At 45.6% G+C, this 20,864-nt stretch overlaps 1 protein-coding gene across 1 annotated transcript in view; it reads left to right on the top strand.

Annotated features, from left to right (window-relative positions):
- The first annotated feature begins 787 nt into the window (after nt 1–787).
- Nucleotides 788–20,864, top strand: part of ncf4 (neutrophil cytosolic factor 4) — a 54,878-nt gene continuing 34,801 nt past the window's right edge. Inside the window, exons 1-4 of the mRNA XM_052043112.1 lie at nt 788–908; nt 1,054–1,138; nt 3,063–3,216; nt 20,359–20,429. Coding sequence (XP_051899072.1) covers nt 883–908; nt 1,054–1,138; nt 3,063–3,216; nt 20,359–20,429 — 336 coding nt within the window. The 5' untranslated portion in view covers nt 788–882. The remainder of the gene's footprint in view (nt 909–1,053; nt 1,139–3,062; nt 3,217–20,358; nt 20,430–20,864) is intronic.

Genomic DNA, 20,864 nt, shown 5'->3' with positions numbered 1-20,864 from the left:
TCTCCTCCTGGCCTCTGTCGCTATTCCCACTCCCCCCTCCTCCATCTGCCGATCACCCCTCCTCACCCAGATCCACCTATCACCTGCCAGCTCTTGCTCCACCCCTCCCCCTCACCTCTTTATACTGGCTATCTCCTCTCTATCTTTGTCCAGATAGAGGGTCTCAACCCGAAATGCCAACTGTACATTTCCCTCCACAGATGCTGCCTGACCTGCTGAGTTCCTCCAGCATTTTGTTTGTTCCATTATGTAAGCAGTGTTGTAGCGGCCTATGAATGGGTTGGTTTATTTACGTTTTCCAGAAAATTCTTAGCTGTGCCTTTGTGAATGCAGCAAAACCAACCTCTAAGCGCATTTGCCCTCACAAACTTATCTGAGTTTACAATAAAAGTAGATTTCTCTTTTTGCTCCAAATCTAGACCAACCTATAATTAAAGGGAAATGAACACAAAAGCCACTTCACAAATTCCAGTGGCCATGTTTCACTCTGCAGTTTCCAGGTCAGATGTGATCACTAGGAGATGCACCTGTTGCTATACAACCCTGCCATCTCCAGACTTCTAGAGCACCCAGTCTGAAAAACCTGATCTTCTGGTCCAAAAGTATGGGCTGAGTTATCAACTGTCCTCCACAAGAATGTCAAAAATTGCTTTTAGGCACAGGTTGATCTGCTTATTTCTTTTCATTGTTGCTGCATTAAAGTCAATAAATCTTCAAGCACGTAACAGTCTGTCGCAATTTGTTCACACTTCCTCAAACCAGTTTCACACAGGGCAGGAGGCAATTACTTTACGGCTTTCTGCTCTGCTGTTGAATGCTGGCAGATTTATTAACCACCTGCCTTTATCTTCAGTTTTGTTCAGCGTGCTGAAGCTTGCAACAATGAACCGACAACTGAGAGGGGAGAGGTGAGGAGTGAAGGGCACCGGTTTTTCCCTGCTGGCTCTGAGGGCTCCCCATGCTGGTGGCGGTGTGAGGGGACAGTGTGTGGGAGAGCTGGGGTGCTGACTAGACAAGCCGCGGGAGTTTAAGGTTTCTTTTTCTTTTTGACAGTGACTACGAGCAGCTGCCTGACGACGTGCCTGTTTCTGCCTATGTTGCAGATGTGCAGCAGGGTAAAGGGATTTCTGCTTTTTTTGTGAGTATTTGTTTCTTAAAGGGGCAGAACCCCCTTGTATGTGGGGGATGATGGTGCAAAGCGCCTCAGAAGAGTTACACATACCTTTGGACAAGCTAACAAGAGCACAGTGTGATCCCAGAAATACTAGAAAGCTGGCCAGTCGTGTTGTTTAAGGGACGAATATTGGCCAGGAGAAAGAGATAATTCTCCTGCGAGAAAGATTTACCAGGATGTGGCCTGGACTTGGGGGCCTGAGTTACAAGGAGAGGTTATGTAGATGACGACTTTATCCCCTGGAATGTAGGAGATTGAAGGGTGATAGAGGTATATAAGAACATGAGGGGCATTGACAGGGTGAAAGCAAATAGTCTTTGTCACAAGGAGGGGGTGCTAAAAGCAAGGGGGCACAGATTTAAGATCAGAGGTGAGAGATTTAAAAGGGACATCAAGGGCAGCTTCTTCACGCAAAGGTTGGAATGAGCTGCCAGAAATAGTAGTTGAGGTGCACACATTAGCAACATTTAAAAGCAATCTAGATCAGTACATGGATAGGAGAGGTTTAGAGGGCTATGGGTCAAACGTGGGCAGATGGGACCAGCTCGCTGGACAACACAGTTGGCATGGACGAGTTGGGCCGAAGGGCCTGTCTCCGTACTGTATGATTCTATAACCTACCACCAAGGGATCTCATCAACAAAGAAGCAGACAGGGCCTCAGGGAAATGCCTTGGCTAAAAGACCATGCCTCTGGCAGTCCAGCACTGCTTCACCTCTGCACAGGAAGTAGAGGTTCCGATTATATACTCAGGGCTGTAGAGGGAGGATTTAAAATATGTTTGGACAGGTACAAGGATAGGAAAGGTTTAGAAAAGGATATGGACCAAATGCAGGCAAATGGGACTAGCTCAGTGAGGCAACTTGGTCAGCATGGATGAGTTGGATCGAAGGGCCTGTTTTCTGTGCTAGATAACTCTATGGGTGTATCTGTAACCTCCCAGCTCAGGGATGGCTGTGTTAATTACAGAGCCAAGGCTGTCAGTTCTGCCTGGTTGTCTCAGTCTCACAAGAAATGGGGGCATGGATATGGCAGACGCCCCCCTCACACCTGCTCCATATCAATATATCACAGTGTTTCTTCACATCATCTGGCATTCAGCAAAGTGACATCTCTCTTTCATTCCCTTCCTTTTCTGCAATGTCTCCACACTTCTTACTTTGATCCTTCCCCTCCCTTCCGTCCTCCTTATCATTTCTCCCTCCCACTTCTATGCCGTACAATTCTATGATTCTACAGCGAGGGGTCAGTTTCTTGCTGGGGGCAGAACTCGAGGACCAAGCAGATAATCCTGCAGGAACAATCAACCTTCAATTTCGTTCAAACCAATGCCTGTTGATTGGGGTTTATGTTGAGTGACGGGTCTGAGCCAGATTCTCACCCTGCCTACACTCAAACTTTCTCACACACTGGGTAAGTAACGATCGTGTAAAGTAGATTGTGTCCATTGATTCTTTCCTCTGTCTTCATACCAACATTTCAAGGTGACTAGGCAGGCTAGGTGACCGTTTCGAAGAACACCTGCGCTCCGTCCGTAACTGTGACCTGCATGTCCCCGTTGCCAGTCACCTCAACTCCCCCTCTCACACTATCACTGATATGTCAGTCCTCGGCCTCCTCCACTGCCAGGAAAATTCCAAGGGCAAACTGGAGGAACAGCACCTCATTTCCTGTCTTGGAACCTTGCAGCCTAACGGCATGAACATTGAATTATTTTTTATACTGGCCTCACTCTCAGTCCAGATGCAGGGACTCGACCCGAAACGTCAACCACCCTCCACAGATGTTGCCCTCTGGCAGTTTCTTGTTCCAATTACACAGTCACCTTCTTTATTCCAGGATTTCTCTCTCACGTTTCATACTAAAGTTGTCTCTGCACCTCTTGCAGCTGTTTGTCATCCAGGTGAAGATGAAAGGTGGCGGTAGATACTTCATATTCCGTCGCTACCGGCAATTTCACAGCCTTCAGATGAAACTCAAGGGGAAGTTCGACCCAGAGAATAACAAAAGCTTCAACATTTGTGTCTTGCCTGAGCTCCCAGGTAAGGTAAAACATGGTTTTCCTGTCTGTTGGTGGGTTACTCCCATCCTCCCCTTGTTGACCCTATTACCTCTGCAGGGCATCAACTGATGTGTCGAACAAAAGGCTCTAAACCAAGGTTTAGTACAACTTAAGCAACAAACAATTTACTAGAGGAACTCGGAGGGTTGAGCAGCATCTGTGTGGGGCAAGGAATTGTCAATGTTTCGGGTCGAAACCCTGCGTGAGGACTGCGTTTGGGTTCCTTAAATTGTAGCAAAGTTTAGTCCAGTCTAATCTTTATTAGCATTCGAGTTACTTAAACATAAGACCATAAATTTCATTCTTTTACCAACAGAGCCACACCTCCCCCTCTGCCCACCTGCCTGCCTTTTCAATAGGATGTGTATCCTTGGATGTTTAGCTCCCAGCTCTGATCCTTGTTCAGTCACATCTCAGTGATGCCCACAACATCATACTTACCAGTTTTGATCTGTGCTGTAAACCCATTTACCTTGTTACGTACACTGTGTGCCTTCAAATACAATGGCCTCTTTTCACTGCCTTCCTTCTCAAAGTTGTCCCCATGTTGCCTGAAGTTAGATTCCTAACCCTCTCTAAACTCTCTGTCTTATTTTTTAATAACCTTCATGTGTATCACTGACTTCCAATAACTTCACCTATGACTTACTCTTCCAACTTATACTAAATCACAAGACAAGACACAAAATACTGGAGGACTCCAGACGAAGGGTCTCCACCCAAAACTGTTCATTTCCCTCCATAGATGCTGCCTGACCTGCTGAGTTCCTCCAGCATCTTGTGTGTGTTGCTCCAGATTCCAGCATCTACAGAACCTCGTGTCTCCCTTGTGTGTCGCAGAAAAGATTTACGAGGATGTTGCCAGAACAAAGAGGTTGGGCAGGGTAGGACTTTATTCCTTGGAGTGTAGGACACTGAGGAGTGCCCTTTTAGAGGTGTATAAAGTCATGAAGGACATAGATAAGGTGAATATATACAGTCTTTTCCCCAGGGTTGGGGACTCAAGAACTACAGGGCATAGGTTTAAGGTGAGGGGAAAGATTTAATAGATACCTGAGGGCAACTTTTTCACACAGTGGCTGGTACATATATGAAAAGAGGTGCCAGGGAAGTGGTTGAGGCATTTAAAAGACATTTAGTCAGGTGCATGGATAATAAAGTTATAGAGGGATATGGGCAAATGGGACCAGGTTGGGTGGACATCTTGGTTAGAATGGATGAGTTGGGCTGAAGGGCCTGTTTCTGTGTTGAATGACTCTATGACTCATGGTTTGGACTTAAATATTATCCGTGTCTGATAAACTGGCCAGGCTCACTGCGTAGGGTTGTAGTCTTCTCTGAGTTCCAAACACAGGGTCTTCCTTCTTGCGATGATTGTTCCTGGGTTGATGTTACCAATGTCTCAGACAACCCTTCTTTGATACAACTTTCTTCCGATCTGCTTAAACATTTCTTTGTCCTTACCCCCGTCACGACCGTCATGATTCAAAATCAATCATTCAACCTTTCATTCATTCAAGAACTGGACAACAAGACCCATCTGTTTCCTTTCGGATAGCATCTAATTGCTCATCCTCCCATAGACCCTGACGCTTCACTAAGATCATACCATAAGACTACAAGGTATAGGAGCAGAATTAGGTCATTCAGCCCATTGAGTCTGCTCTGCTATTCAATCATGGCTGATTTTTTTCAACCCCATTCTTCTGCCTTCTCCCCATAACCCTTTACCCCCTTACCAATCAAGAACCTGTCAAATCTTCCCCTTAAATGCATCCAATGACTTGGCCTCTACAGTCCTGCATGGCAATGAATTCCACAGATTCACCACCCTCTGGCTGAAGAAATTCCTCCTCATCTCAGTTCTAAAGGGACGTCCCTTTACTCCGAGGCTGTGCCCTCGGATCCTGGACTCTCCCACTAATGGAAACACCCTCTCCACGCCCACTCTATCCAAGTTTTTCAGTATTTGGTAGGTTTTAATCTCCCCTCATCCTTCTGAAAAAGGAGTACAGGCCCAGGGCTTTTCATTCCCAGGATCATATCCATATTAGTCACGTATCCACTCCTTCAAGAATAGGAGTATGTGTTCCTTTTAACCTCCCAAATTCCTCCAGGCAGCTTTCCACAACTACCTCAACTATTTGTTTTCTTAATTATTAGGGGGCCTGTTTATGCTTCTGCAATGCATCAAGCTGTTTCTCGCACAGGATGGGAGTTCCCAAAACATTCTTATTTACTTGTTCTGTGCCCAGAGACAAATATGCGTTGGCACAATTCTATTCTCTCACATTTACTGATCAGCTGTTGTTCATGTGGTTTTCTTTCACTGTAGTTCCCAGATGAGGCTTTAAAAGGCATTGGTCAGACTGTATTTGGAATATTGTGAGCAATTTTGGGCCCCGTATCTAAGGAAGGATGCACTGGTCCTGGAGACGGTCCAGGGGAGGTCCACAAGAACAATCCCAGGAGTAGAAGGGTTAATGGATGAGGAGCATTTGATGTCTCTGGGCCTGCACTCGATGGAGTTCAGAAGGATGAGGGGGGATCTCATTGAGACCTACTGAATACTGAAAGGCCTGGATAGAGTGGACGTGGAGTGGATGCTTCCATCAGTGGGAGAGTCTAGGATTCGAGGGCACAGCCTCAGAATTAAGGGACGTCCCTTTAAATCTGAGCTGAGGAGAAATTTCTTCAGCCAGAGGTTGGTGAATCTGTGGAATTCGTTGCCACAGAGGGTTGTGGAGGCCAAGTCATTAGATGTATTTAAGGCAAAGATTAATAGGTTCTTGATTGGTAAAGGGGTTAAGGGTTACAGGGAAAAGGCAGGATGAGGTTGAAAAAATATCAGTCAGGATTGAATGACAGAGCAGACTGGATGGGCAGAATGGCCTAATTGTGTTCTTATATCTTATGGTCGTAGATGTAAGGAAGAAGTATCCATGCAGAAGGCTGTTAGTCTGAGACAGTCATTGATAAATCCCACTGGGAATACAGGAGCCATCTGTATCCAGAGAGAGAATACAGTACGGAGCTCACTAACACTAACAGTGGGGCTGGTTGAGATAGAGAGTACAAAGGGTGCTTAATACATGAGAGAAAGCCTATGCTGATGTGGTTAGATGAAGTGGAACAGTAGATGGGGTAGGGTTAGAAGACTTATGTGAGCACAAACATTGGGATGGACTACTTGGATTGGATTGTTTCAATGTTATTTTTGTGATTCTAGCCAACCGTGACATCTTTGTATGTGTCTGAAGTTTGTTGGAAGACACTGTACGTTCTATTGACTTGCTTTGATAATGCTTGCGTAAGCAGTGTGTTAACCACATGAACTCTAAAGCCTGCTCCGTATTTAAGGCTGTACACTGCCTGCATATAGATTGCAGAAGTGGTTAATGACACATATCAGCCAGATGGTTCTGACATTGGGCTGCAGTCGAAGCTCTTGAGTCCTGAGACTTTGGAGAAGCTGAGCACCTTGCTTGTCGGTCTTCACGGTTGGGTCTCCTTGTGATGTCCCGCTTCTCTATTGTTGAGTCAGTGGGTGTCCACCTCACCTCACTGACCCACCAGCCTTAAAGCAACTGCTCATCCAAACAGCATGGACATCACAAGACCTGATGAGTCAGATTTGACAGAAAACCACATGAAATTTTGTAGAATAACATGAGTTGACCTTTCTGTGTTGCTTTATGACATCTCTCATGAGACATCTTTCACATGAAATAAATGACTTTGACCTTTATAAAATAAGTAAACATGGGTAACCATTGTGTACACAGAAGGTCCTAACAAGCAGTAAGATGGTTAATGACTGTGCATTGTTTGTGAGGGTGTTGGCCAACACAAGAGAGGATTGGAATATAAAAGCAAGGATGTAATGCTGAGGCTTTATAAGGCATTGGTCAGACAACATCTGGAGTATTGTGAGCAGTTTTGGGTCCCGTATCTAAGGAAGGATGTGCTGGCATTGGAGAGGGTCCAGAGGAGGTTTACAAGAATGATCCAGGGGGGTGAAAGGGTTAACGTATGAGGAGCATTTGATGGCTCTGGGCCTGTACTCACTGGAGTTTAGAAGAATGAGGGGGAATCTCATCAAAACCTATCAAATATTGATAGGCCTGGATAAAGTGGACGTGGAGAGGATGTTTCCAGTAGTGAGAGGGTCCAGGACCAGAGGGCACAGCCTCAGAATAAAGGGACGTCCCTTTAGAACAGAGTTGGGGAGGAATTTCTTAAGCCAGAGGGTGATGGATCTGTGGAATCCATTGCCGCAGACGGCTGTGGAGGCCAGGTTATTGGGTGTATTTAAAGCAGAGGTTGATAGGTTCTTGATTAGTAAGAGCGTCAAGGGTTATGGGGAGAAGGCAGGAGAATGGGGTTGAGAGGGAAAAATAAATCAGCCATGATCGAATGGCAGAGCAGACTCAATGGGCTGAATGGCCTAATTCTGCCTCTATGTTTTATGGTCTTACAAACACTTGTTCATCTAGATGGTTGGTTTTAAAGCCTTTCTCTTTTGACAACATCCTTAGTATTTCCTATGCAGGCACGGTGACACTGCCGGTGGAGCCACTGCCTCACTGATCCAGCGACCCTGGTTCAATCCTGACCTCCGCCGCTGTCCGTGTGGAACTTGCATGATCTCCCCATGACCACATAGGTTTCCCTCGGGTACTCTGGTTTCCTCCCACACCCCAAAGACATGCAGGTAGATAAATCAGCCATTGTAAAACTACCCTGAGTGCAGGGTGTGAGTATAGGGAAGGTTTAATGGGCGTATGTGAGGGAAATAAGTGGGGAAATGGGATTGCTCTGAGAGCTGACATCGACCTGATGGGCTGAATAGCCTCCTATATAGTGTAAGGAAATATAATATGGTATAATATAATTGAAGCCCTTCAACCAAGGCTCCCTGAGGGGAGATAGGACTTGCTTGTACAAAGAGAGTGGGGTTATTCTGGACAATATTTATCCCCAGTCAAATACAGGTGGTGATCACATTGTGGGAGCTTCCTGTGAGTAGCAGCTTTCGAAACATATTTTTGTGGTTGTAGGATACTTTAAGACATTTGTAAAGACGATGTAAAAAGTCCAGTTTTTTGTTGGTGGCTCTGCCAAATGGAGTTCAATGACCCATCCACCCCCTCAAGACAACGGGTTAATGTGGGGCAGACTGGGAAGAAGCAGGGTCGGAGGTGGGTGGGACTGACCTTATTCCAACCCGCTCCCCCCCGCTGAGACCCACCCAGATTCTCATCAGCAGACCACACAAACAAGCACCGAGAGCTCGCTTGGCAGGCAGTGAGAGGGGCTCATCCCCTTCCTGTACAGCCGGAGTCTCACCCTGCAAGATTTTCTGTTAAATTTATTCAAGGCATGTGGGCTTCACAGGCTGAGCCAGCATTTAATTGCCCATCTCTAGCTGCCCTTGAGAAGGTGGTGGTGAACTGCCTTCTTGAACTGCTGCAGTCCTTGAGGTATGGGTCAAAGTCAAAGTCAAAGTCGAGTTTATTGTCATCTGCACAAGTCCATGTGTGCACAGGTGCAATGAAAAACTTACTTGCAGCAGCATCACAGGCACATAGCATCAGATAAGCGGAATTCACAAGAAAAACATAAATTAAATATAAATTATACACAATTTTTGCATGAAAAAACACAATTAGAACAAAAAAGTCCATTTTAAAGCAAAGTGATCAAAGTGGTCATAGTGTTACTGTACTGAGGCAGTGATTAGGGTTGTGTCAGTTGGTTCAAGAAGTGAATGGTTGAAGGGAAGTAGCTGTTCCTGAACCTGGTGGTGTGGGACTTCAGGCTTCTGTACCTCCTGCCTGATGGTAGCTGCGAGAAGATGGCATGGCCCGGATGGTGGGGATCTTTGATGATCGATGTTGCCTTCTTGAGGCAGCATCTCCTGTAGGTACTACTGATGGTGGGAAGGGATGTGCCTGTGATGTATTGGGCTGTGTCCACTACTCTCTGCAGCTCCTTACATTCCTGGGCATCTGAATTAACATACGAGACCATGATGCAACCAGTCAGGATACTTTCAACAGTACATCTGTAGAAGTTTGTTAGAGTGTTTGGTGACAAGCCCAACCTCCTTAACCTCCCCACAGTGCTGTTAGGGAGGGAGTTCCAGGACTTTGACCCAGCAACGGTGAAGGAACGGAGATATATTTCCAAGTCAGGACAGTGTGTGGCTTGGAGGGCAACTTTCAGAGGGTGGTGGTCCCCGTGCTTTTGCTGCCCTTGTCCTTCTAGCTGGTAGAGGTGGTGGGTTTGGAAGGTGCGGTCCAAACAATCTTGGTAAGTTGCTGCAATGCATCCTGTAAGTGGTACAAGCTGCAGCTACTGTGTGTCGGTGACGGAATGAGTGAGTAGTTGTGAATGGGGTGCCAGTCAAGTGAGCTGCTACGTCCTGTATGGTGTCCAGCTTCTTTCGTGTTGTTGAAGCTGATTGAAGCAAGTGGAGGTTATTCTGTCATGGTCCTGACTTGAGCTTTGTAGATGATGGACCGGCTTTGGGGAGTTAATGTTTGAGGAGTGCTTGATAGCTCTGGGCCTGTACTCAATCGAATTCAGAAGGATGAGGGGGGATCTCATTGAAACCTACCAAATACTGAAAGGCCTGGATAAAGTGGACGTGGAGAGAATCTCCAGAAGTACGAGAGTCTGGGATCCGAGGGCACAGCTTCGGAATAAAGGGAATTCCCTTTAGAACTGAGATGAGGAGGAATTTCTTTAGCCAGAGGGTGGTGAATCTGTGGAATTCGTTGCCACAGAGGGCTGTGGAGGCTAAGTCAATGTGTGTATTTAAGGCAGAGATTGATAGGTTCTTGATTGGTAAGGATTATGGCTAGAAGGTGGGAGAATGGGGTTGAGAAAATAAAATCAGCCATGAATGAATGGCGGAGCAGACTTGATGGGCCGAATGGCCTAATTCTGCTCCTAAATCTTATGGTCTTATGGAGAAGGTGAGGTACTCACCGTGGGATTGCTGACCTCTGACCTGCTTCTGTAGCCAGGCTGCAGCGCAGATGAGAAGACCATTCACCTCTTGGTGGACTGTGCATTTAATAAGAAGGTCTGGGAAGGAATCCCACTGGTGCTTGTCGGTTTTTGTCCCAAGTACCTGTGTATCAGGCAATGTGCTGGGGGACACACTGAAGCTTGGTGCAGCCACCACAAAGGCTCTGTGGCAAAGAACCACAGTCTAGGGTCCTTCTGTCACTGGACACCGAGGGGCTGGACCCTGTGTAATAGCCTCCGAAACACTTCAGGGGTTGTTGTTTAAGGAGGAAACCAGAGTGGTGTTGATGCCTTGTAAGAGAATGTGTTGAAACGATGGTAAAGTGCATGTAGAGAAAGTCATGTACCAATTGCATTGACTCTATACATTCTGAATGAAGTATATTTTTCAGATAAAAAGAATCCCCAACCAGATTGAAGGGTCTGGGGAGTTAAAATTAGGCCTCAAGTGTTGGCAACATTTAGTCCAATGGGAGGGTTTTATATTTTTCTTTCCTTGGATAATGGGGTCTGTTCAGAGAGGATTGTCAAACAGGAAGCCACACCCATATAAGCAGTTGAGAGGCCCGGAAATAATTCTTCCTACATTTGTTCTTCTCCAAGTCCACATGAGAAGGATGGAGGTGGGGGGATTCTGCACTCAGGTCTGTGTGGGTTTCCTCTGGGGGCTCCGGTTTCCTCCCACATTCCAAAGACTTACAGATTAGGAGCTGTGGGCATGCTACGTTGGCACTGGAAGCGTGGCGACACTTGCGGGTTGCCCGCAGCACATTCTCAGTAACGCAAAAAGACGCATTTCACTGTGTGTTTCGATGTACATGTGACTAATAAATAAATATCTTATTTTATCTTATCATGTGAAGGTCAGCGTGGTGAACACGTCTCTTTCAGACAACCTGTTCAGAATTTCTTGAGTCACCTTGGAAGCTTGCCCAGGGGGAATCGAGAGGACTTTCCAGGGGAGTTTTTTCTCTCTGTTGAGCCTTTCTCTGCCTGTCTGGGGCAGTGGGTGGAGGAGAGAACAGGCAGATCGACCAGTTCCAGTTCCAGTTCCAGTCTTGGCTGCTAACTCTCAGGGAACCCCCCCCCCCCGCCACCCCCCAAGTCACACCTAACCCTCCCAAGCCAAAGTCCACTTCTCCTGTCATATTAAACAATAAAGTGTTGCAAATAGTCAGCAGTTCTATCATCAATTGCAGAATCAGAAAAAGGACTAAGGTTCCTAATTTCACTTCTCAGGTCCTGACCTATCATAATTAGTGGGCATGAATATGAGATATTTATGAAAGAATCCAACTGGGAATTCAGAGGAAATTTCTCATGACTCTTTGGGAAAGAGTGTGTCACTCCCTTCCACAGAGGTTGGTTGTAGCTGTTAGTATGGAGGCCAAACAAACACATGAGAGAAATAGATGATTATGCTGATAGAGTGAAGCATAAATACTGACATGAACTGGTTGGTTGAATGTCCTATTTCTGTGTATATCCTATGCAATCCTCTGAATTCCAAAGATGGAAAGGGTGCAGAGAAGATTTACCAGGATGCTGCCTGGTTTAGAGAGTATGCATTAAGAGGAGAGACTAAGGGAGCTCGGGCTTTACTCTTTGGAGAGAAGGAGGATGAGAGGAGACATGCTAGAGGTGTACAAAATATTAAGAGGAATAGATAGAGTGGACAGCCAGCGCCTCTTTCCCAGGGCACCAATGCTCAATACCAGAGGGCATGGCTTTGAAGTAATGGGTGGGAAGTTCAAGGGAGATATCAGAGGAAGGTTTTTTTACCCCAAGAGTGCTTGGGGCATGGAATGCGCTGCCTGGGGCGGTGGTGGAGGCAGGTACATTGGTCAAATTCAAGAGATTGCTAGATAAGCATATGGAGGAATTTAAAATAGGGGGATACGTGGGAGGAAGGGGTTAGATAGTCTGAGGCGAGGTTTAAAGGTCGGTACAACATGGTGGGCTGAAGGTCCTGTATTGTGCTATGTTCTATGTTGATAGTAAGGGAGGGGTCTCTGCCGGTGAAGCCCCAAACCAATCTCTCCTAATCTTCATTCAGGAGGATATTTATTGGGATCCCAGAGCTCTCTTAGTCATGGGTTGATGCCCAGACCTATGGATTACATCATGCTTATATTTAGACACCAGCCCATGTGTTGCCGAGGGTAACCATGCATGATGGCTGCATATAGTGCGCCAGTAAAGATAAGTAATTACAAGTAGTATATTAAGTTTATTGTTGTCATAGGCATACACACACAGGGTATAAATGCCATGAAAATTAGCTTTTTGCAGCTGTGAATTACATACATGTTAAAATAAACTTAAATTAACATAAATTATTCATAACTTACACATGTGGAAAATAAACAACAAAATAAACATATCGACACTAGTGAAAGATTGAGAGACAGAAAATAAAATAGTTCGAGATAGAATTAGGGTTTTTCAGGTCAGTTCAAGAACCTGATGGCAGTGGGGAAGAAGCTGTTGTTGAACCTTGAGGTGTGGGTCTTCGGGCTCCTGTATCTCCTGCCTGATGGCAGCATCGAGAAGAGGACACGGCCTGATGGTGGGGGTCCCTGATGATGGATGTCGCCTTCCTGAGACATCACCTCTTGTAGATGTCCTCGATGGTGGGGAGAGCTGTACCCGTGATGGAACTGGCCGAGTCCATCACTCTCTGTAGCCTCTTGTGTTGCTGTGCTTTGGAGTTTCCACACCAAGGCGTGATGCACCCAGTCAGAATGTAGAAGTTTGTCAGAGTTTTCGATGACATGCTGAATCTCCTTAAACTTCTCAGGAAGTAGAGATGCTGGCACGCCTTCTTCGTGGTTGTATCTATGTTCTGGGCCCAGGATAGGTCCTCTGAGATGTTGATGAATAGTAATATATATCCCTATTAATTCTTGCAATGATATAGTAATTTCTACTTAGGGTGACTCCTGGCTTTAGACCTGGAGAATAATCATTACAGAAGGCCTCAAGCTGACTACAAGTGGATGAGCAGTGCCTGAGAGACCTTTGATCTCCTTCCTTTGTCCTTTCCAACAGCCGGGACTTCATGTTGAGTTGTAAAAAAACATTGGTTGGACCACACTTAGGGTATTGTGTGTAGTTCTGATCACCACATTACAGTAAAGATATGGTAGCAACAGAGAGAGTGCAGAAGAGATTCATCAAGATGTTACCTGGGAATGGAGGGCTGTGGAGACATTGGACAGGCCGGGTTTATTCTCACTGGAACATAAGAGACTGAGGGGTGACCTTATAAAGGATTATAAAATTATGAGGGGCATATATATAGGATAGTCAGAATCCTTTTTACAGGCTAGGGGAGTCTAAAACTGGAGGTCTGAGGGGAGAAATTTAAAAGAGATCTAAAGAGCAAGGTTTTCACATAGGGATGGTGATTATCTGGATGAGCTGCCAGAGGAGGTGGTAGAGGCAGATACAATTACGACATTTAAAAGGCGTTTGGACAGGTACTTGGATAGGAAAGAAGTAGAGGGATAAGGGTCTAATGCAGGCAAATGGGATTAGCATTGATGGTCGGCATGGACAAGTTGGGCTGAAGGGCCTGTTTCTATAATCTGATAACAGAGAGTGTGCAGTCATTGATGGGAAGAGTGTATCATCCAAGGCTTTCCCTCAATACATAGACCAATCTCTAATCTTTTCCCAAAGTTGCCTTCTTCTTAGACAGACCATCAGATGACTGGCTTTCACTCAGGTTTTGTGGACTCTGAGGTAGCTGATGAGGCAATGTGGAGGCCGCAGATTCTCCCACAGTGGGGCAGGAGTTTCCTCATGGGGTGGGTTAGTCGGTCAGGCGACACATTGCTTACACTGCTTACAACGGCTTCTGTGCACTTCTTACGCGTGGTTTTGAGGTTCTCAATACCAACTTGAGTGCTCCTTCTCCACTTTGCACATTCATGGGCCAGAGATTCCCAGGAATCCATGGGTACTCCAATACTTTGCTGAGGTGGCAGTTACATAATGACCCAAAATGTCGACTGTCCATTTCCCTCCACAGATGCTGCCTGACCCGCTGAGTTCCTCAAGTGTATTGTGCGTTGCACTTAATTTCTGCCTTGGAGAGCAGTAAATATTTCCAACACTAGATGGCAATGCAATTGGTAATGAGGAACCATTTGAATAAAGTAAAACAGGTCTACATTCCAATAATGCCTTCCACATCACTTTCTGGGTGTATCAAAGTGATTTACAGATGACGAAGTACTTCTGAAATATAGTCATGTTGGAAGGCTGATACTATCTTAGGCACTGGAAGCCCCCACAATGCAATAACAACAAAGTAACCTGTGTTTTGTTGGTGGTTAATGGAATGTTGCAGTTCAGGGAGACCTATCCTGTGCTTCTTGAGAAATGACAAATATTTCAGAGCTATGGGGAAGGGCAGGGGAGCCATACTAATTTTTTCCCAAAAATGAACTCTATTCATAAGAAAATATGTATTCAAAAAGTAAAACACTGTGTAAAACTCTTTACATTCTTGGAGACACCAGAGACTGTAGATGCTGGAATCTGGAGCAACAAACAATCTACTGGAAGAAGTCAGTGGGTCAAGCAGCTGCAAGTTTTTGACCCGAAACGTCAACAATTCCTTTCTTCCCACAGATGCTGCTCGACCCGCTGAGTTCCTCCAGCAGATTGTTTGTTGCTTTTTACATTCTTGGTGTCATTTGTTCAATACATTCAGTAGTGTTAACACTTCTTTTAAACCAGAGCACCGTTGCCACTCACGTGGCCCCCTGGGGTGAGGCTCCCTTTCGTTATTTGCAGGGCTTCCCCACCCAACTCAGCCCCTCCATGTGCGGTAGTGGAAGGAGCCCAGACTGTGGACCTTCCCCATAGAACCTTTGCATTGGCTGCACCGAGCTTCAGTGCGTCCCTCAGCACGTCCTCCTGCAGCCTAGACTGTGCCAGACGGCAACATTCCCTTACGGACATCTCGCCATGCTGGAAGAGTCGAACTAATTGTACAGCCCCTGCATAGGAAGGATGGGCTGAATGGCCTCCTTCTGTGGATGGACGATCTTGTGATCCTTCATGTCATTGCGAGTTCAGGCAATGTATTAGGATAGATGCTTGTTGTTAACCGTCATGGAATCAAGGAGGGTGTATTATGGGGCTTGTGATCCCAAAGACGATGATAATTCGAAGACGTGAGTTCAATTCCAACAAAACATCTGGGGGGAGTTTAAATATTTTGAATGTAAAAGCTGCTTATGGAGTCATAGAGAGATACAGCATGGAAACAGGCCCTTCGGCCCACTGAGTCCGTGCTGACCGTCAACCATCCATTTCCACTAATGCCATTTTATTCTCCCCACATTCCCATCAACTCACCCCAGATTCTACCCCTCACCGACACACCAGGGGCAAGTTACAGTGAAAATAACCCACCAGCTCGCACTGTCATTAGACAGTAGAGATATATGTGCTCCTTCAGAAGAGCTTCACTGACAGTTCGGAACATTCAATTTATAGCAAGCCTTAACAGTCTCAACAGTAAATGCTGTCTTGTACATAAACATCTGTTTTCCCTTTGTGTCTCAATGTTTTTTGAACACAGTACAAGTGAGCTGGAAAGTATTAAGAAGGACTAGATGGAAGGAGTGGTTAAATAAAATGGGTGCTGGGGCAGGACAGGAAGAGGGCATAAGGAAACAAGACCTCCAGCTGGAAAGAATGCAGATAGGATTTACGAGGATGTTGCCAGGACTTGAGGAACTGAGGTTGAGCAGGCTAGATCTTTATTTCCTGGAGCATAGGAAAATCAGGGGTGACATTATAGAAATGTGTAAAATCATGAGGGGCATAGTCAGGGTGAATGCACACAGTCTTTTTCCCAGGGTTGGAGAATCAAGAACTAGAGGGCAGAGATTTAATGTGAGAGGGGAGAGATTTAATAGGAGCCTGAGGGGTAACTTCTTCACCCAGAGGGTGGTGTATCGGTTAGCACAACATTATTACAGCACCAGCGATCCAGGTTCAATTCCCGCCACTGTCTGTAAGAAGTTTGTACGTTCTCCCCATGTCTGTGTGGGTTTCCTTCGGATGCTCTGGTTTCCTCTCACGTTCCAAAGACGTACGGATTAGGAAGTTGTGGGCATGCTACGTTGGCATCGGAAGCGTGGAGACACTTGAGGGCTGCCCCCAGAACACTCTGCAAAAGATGCATTTCCCTGTGTGTTTCGATGTACATGTGACTAATAGACATATCTTATCTTATCTTATCTTATCTTATCTTATCAGTATGTGGGACGAGCTCCCAGAAGAAGTGGTTGAGGCAGATCCATTAACAATATTTAAAAGGCACTTGGATGGGTGCATGGATCAGGAAAGGTTTAGAGGGATATGGGCCAAACGCGGGCAAATGGGACTAGCTTAGATGGGAATCTTGGTCGGCATGGACCAGTTGGGCCTAAGGGCCTGTTTCCGTGCTGTATGACTCTATGACTCTAAGACCAGTGCAGAGATAGTGAACATTCGTACAACAGAACAATTTATGATTAAAAAGAGGAAAAAAATTTCTTGCCTCAAAGGATTGTGAGTCTTTGGAATTCTTTGCCAGAGACAGCGATGGGGACAGAGTCCTTGGTTGTATTCAAGGCTGAGATGGGAATTTCTGATAACTAAGGGAATCGAGGGTAATGGGGAAAGAGCAGGAAAGTTGGATCAGCCCATGTTCCTACTGACTGGCAGAACAGGCTCGAGGATCTGGGCGTCTAGTCACGTTCCTATTCCTCATGTTGATGGAGGAAGGTGAGTGGACTGGTTGACAATGTAGGACATTGGCAAAAGAAGGAGGTTAAGAATTCTTCTGAGCAGAACTTTCAGGACACGAGAGGGTTAATCAGAAATACCCACAGACCAGGAGAGTCAGAGAGCTAATAAATCCTGACAATTCTTTGACCTAAAAGATAAAGCAAGGTAATAATTGCCTTTGTGTTGGTGACGAGGAGGCTGTCTCAGATCCAGCTTCTGGATGACTGCTGATTCAACCCATCATTAACAAAGTTTCTACTCAAGTTATTGCTTCCTGAGGTAAAGGAGCCAAGGAAGATGAAACTACTTAAAAGAGTATAATTTAATGCTCCACCTTTCACTCATTGCCACCTAGAGTCATAAAGTTATATAGCATAGAAATGCTCTTTGGCCCAACTCATCTTACAAGTGATAAAGGTGTTCAGGATGATAAGAGGCATAGATCGAGTGGACAGTCAGAGACTTTTTCCCAGGGCGACAATGGCTAACACGAAGGGGATATAATTTTAAGGTGATTGGAGGAAGGTATAAGGGGGATGTCAGGGATAAGTTTTTCACACAGAGAGTGGTGGGTGCGTGGAACACACTGCCGGCAAAGGTTGTGGGGGCAGATGCACTAGGGACATTTAAGAGACTCTTAGATAGACACATGAATGATAGAGAAATGGAGGGCTATGTGGGAGGGAAGGGTTAGATAGATCTTAGAGCAGGATAAAATGTCGGCACAACATCGTGGGCCGAAGGGCCTGTATTGTGCTGTAGTGTTCTATGTTCTATGTTCATCCATGCTGACTGTGTTGCCCAGCAAGCTAGCCCCATCTGCTCACACTTGGCCCATAGCCCTCTAAACCTCTCCTATCCATGTACTAGTCTAGATGGCTTTAAATGTTGCTAATGTGCCCGCCTCAACCACTATTTCTGGCAGCTCATTCCAAATACGCACCACCCTTTGCGTGAAGAAGCTGTCCCTGATGTCCCTTTTAAATCTCTCTCCTCTGATCTTAAACCTATGCCCTCTTATTTTTAGCACCCCCCCCCAGGAAAAAGACGATGTGCGTTCACCCTGTCTATACCTGGTTCAAGGACAGCTACTTCCCTTCTACCATACAGTTCTTGAACCAATCGGCACAACCCTAATCACCACAGTTTAGCAACACTATGACCACTTTGATTACTTTGCATTAAAATGGATTTCATGGTTTATTTTGTTTTCATTGTGTTCTTTCTTTTAAGAATTGGGTACAATTTATGTTTTTCTTGTGAATGCTGCTTATATGATGCTATGCGTCAGTGATGCTGCTGCAAGTAAGTTTTTCATTGTACATTGTGCTGTAGGTTTTCTATGTTCTATGTTCCATGTGCATACATGTACTTGCGCATGTGGCAAGAAACTTGACTTTGACTTCTGATGCTTTGATTGGTGCTGATTTTTACTTTGATCTCCTTGGCTACCTCTGCTGATGGTTATTGGGACCCATTTCCCCAGGAACCCACCACCTCTGATGTTGAAGTGGTGTTTATTGTCACATGCACATGTACATGTATGCACAGGTGCAATGAAGTCCTCACATGCAGCAGCATCTCTGCCACACAGCATCAGAGACACACATTCACCAACATAACAGCGACTCACCAGCTGTGGTGAGCAGACAGTAAACATGCACAGCATAATCACAGCAGCAAGGAAAGACAGAGGGAGATGAGCACAGTCCCATCACCAACCGATCTCCACGTCCACATAGCTCCTGCCTTTGGGGTCACTTGCAGAAGTCAATGACCCCTGGACGTTAGCTGAGGTATACGTTAACCCCGACCTTACCTCACCCACAGGACCTCTAACTTTTTCAGTGTCTGAACATCCCCGTAAACATGCCATTGATCAGTTAAACACCCAAGTGTTGATTGAGAATGGAGGATATGTATGGTGATACCAAGCAAACCATCCTGACCCAGATAAAGTACAGACCCCACCAAACTGTGCCCCAGTGCATAAAGCTGGGTCCCATTGAGTTGGGGTCAGGAGGCCAGGATGCGTGTAAGCCTCAGTTAAAGAGTGGGAGTGGGGTCAGGAGACAGTATTCAAATGCCAACACCAGCAAAATAAATGCAAGATGTTGCTACTATTCAAAGGAATCAGATATCAGCAACAATTTTCTTCTATATAGCGCCGTTAGTTAGTAAAGTTCCCCCCAAGAGACTCCATGGGAGTGTTACCAAACAAAAGTTTGCCCTGAGCACATAAGGAGATGGTTGGCCAAATGATTGATCGAAGAGGTAGGCTTTAAGGAGACTGAGGGAGTGTCTCCAGGGTAACAGAAGCTGAAGGCATGGTCACCAATTGTGGAGTGATGAAAATTAGGAGCTTCGGTTACACAACTATACTTTGCACCATTCTGTTGTTCTTGCACTCAATGTTGAATTTATTATGATAGTTATTATCACCACGTTACTCTGTGAGCTTCACGCGAGCAGGGAATTTCATTGCACCCTGGTGTATATGACAATAAACTAATCTGAATCTGAGCAACCAGGCAAGTGGTGTGAATCAGAATCAGAGCAGGAGAGCAGTGGAGATCACAGAGGGGGAGCAATGAGATGGGGGTGTCACAGAACTCCCATCGAAGAGAGGAGGAAACCTTTTTCAAAGTGGGCATAACTTGAGGAGACTTTGCAGTGGAGTAGTGAAATGGAGACACAAGAGACTGCAGATGCTGGATTCTGCAGCACAGAACAAACCAGATGAAGGGTCTCAACCTGAAAAGTTGACTGCATTACTGAGTTTTTACATAGACTGTCAAAGACAAAGTCGAATTTATCGTCACATGCATAAGTTCATGTGTGCACAGGTTCAATGAAAAACTCACTTGCAGCAGCATCACAGGCACAGAGCATCAGATAAGCAGCATAAGAAAAACATAAATTAAACATAAATTATACACAATTTTTACAAGAAAGATAATTAGAACAAAAAATACAAAGTCCATTTTAGTACAAAATGATCAAAGTGGTCATAGTGTTGCTAAACTGTAGTGATTAGGGTTGTGCAAGTTGGTTCAAGAACCGAATGGTTGGAGGGAAGTCGTTGTTCCTGAACCTGGTGGTTTGGGACTTCAGGCTTCTGTACCTCCTGCTCGATGGGAGCTGTGAGAAGGTGGCACGGCCCGGATGGTGGGGATCTTTGGATGTTGCAGCCCTGGTCGGAGGGTTGTTAGAGTTCTCTCCTCTCTCGACCCACCCCATACCCCTGTGTTTATTCTGTTTGTAACGAGGTCTCCTTGTTCCAAATTAGGGAAAGTTTACCTTGGCAACAAGCAAGAGATCGCAGAGAAACGGATCCCTGAACTCAACATGTACATGAAGGTGGGAACTCTCTTAAACAGCGGATTCTTCCCCTTTCCTCCTCCATTAGCTCATGTCTTTATCTGTTTCTTCCTCTCTCTGCCACCATTTGATGGATTTGACAGCGGTGTTCAAAACCAGGAAGTGTTTTGAGAAAAAGTAAATACGTAAGAACAGTCAGGGTGAGTCAAACAAGGCACTCAGATTTATGATCTTCGGCACAAGAGCTGGAGGAGATCAGGATAACTGTTTTTCACCAGTGAGTTACAGCTGGAATGTGCTGCCTGAAAGGATGGTGGAAGCAGATTCACTGGAAACTTTCCAAGGGGAAATGGATCAATATTTGAGGACAGCATTGACGATCGTATGAAAACAGAACAAGGTGTGGAACTAACTGACTAGCAAGGTTAACCGTGGGCCTGGCTGATTCTTGTGATTTTGAAGAAGGACGTGTTT

Source organism: Pristis pectinata, chromosome 33 (genome assembly GCF_009764475.1).
Source record: "Pristis pectinata isolate sPriPec2 chromosome 33, sPriPec2.1.pri, whole genome shotgun sequence".
NCBI lineage: Eukaryota > Metazoa > Chordata > Chondrichthyes > Rhinopristiformes > Pristidae > Pristis > Pristis pectinata.
Note: the sequence above shows the minus strand (reverse complement) of the source record. Positions and strands in the feature narration are given on the sequence as shown.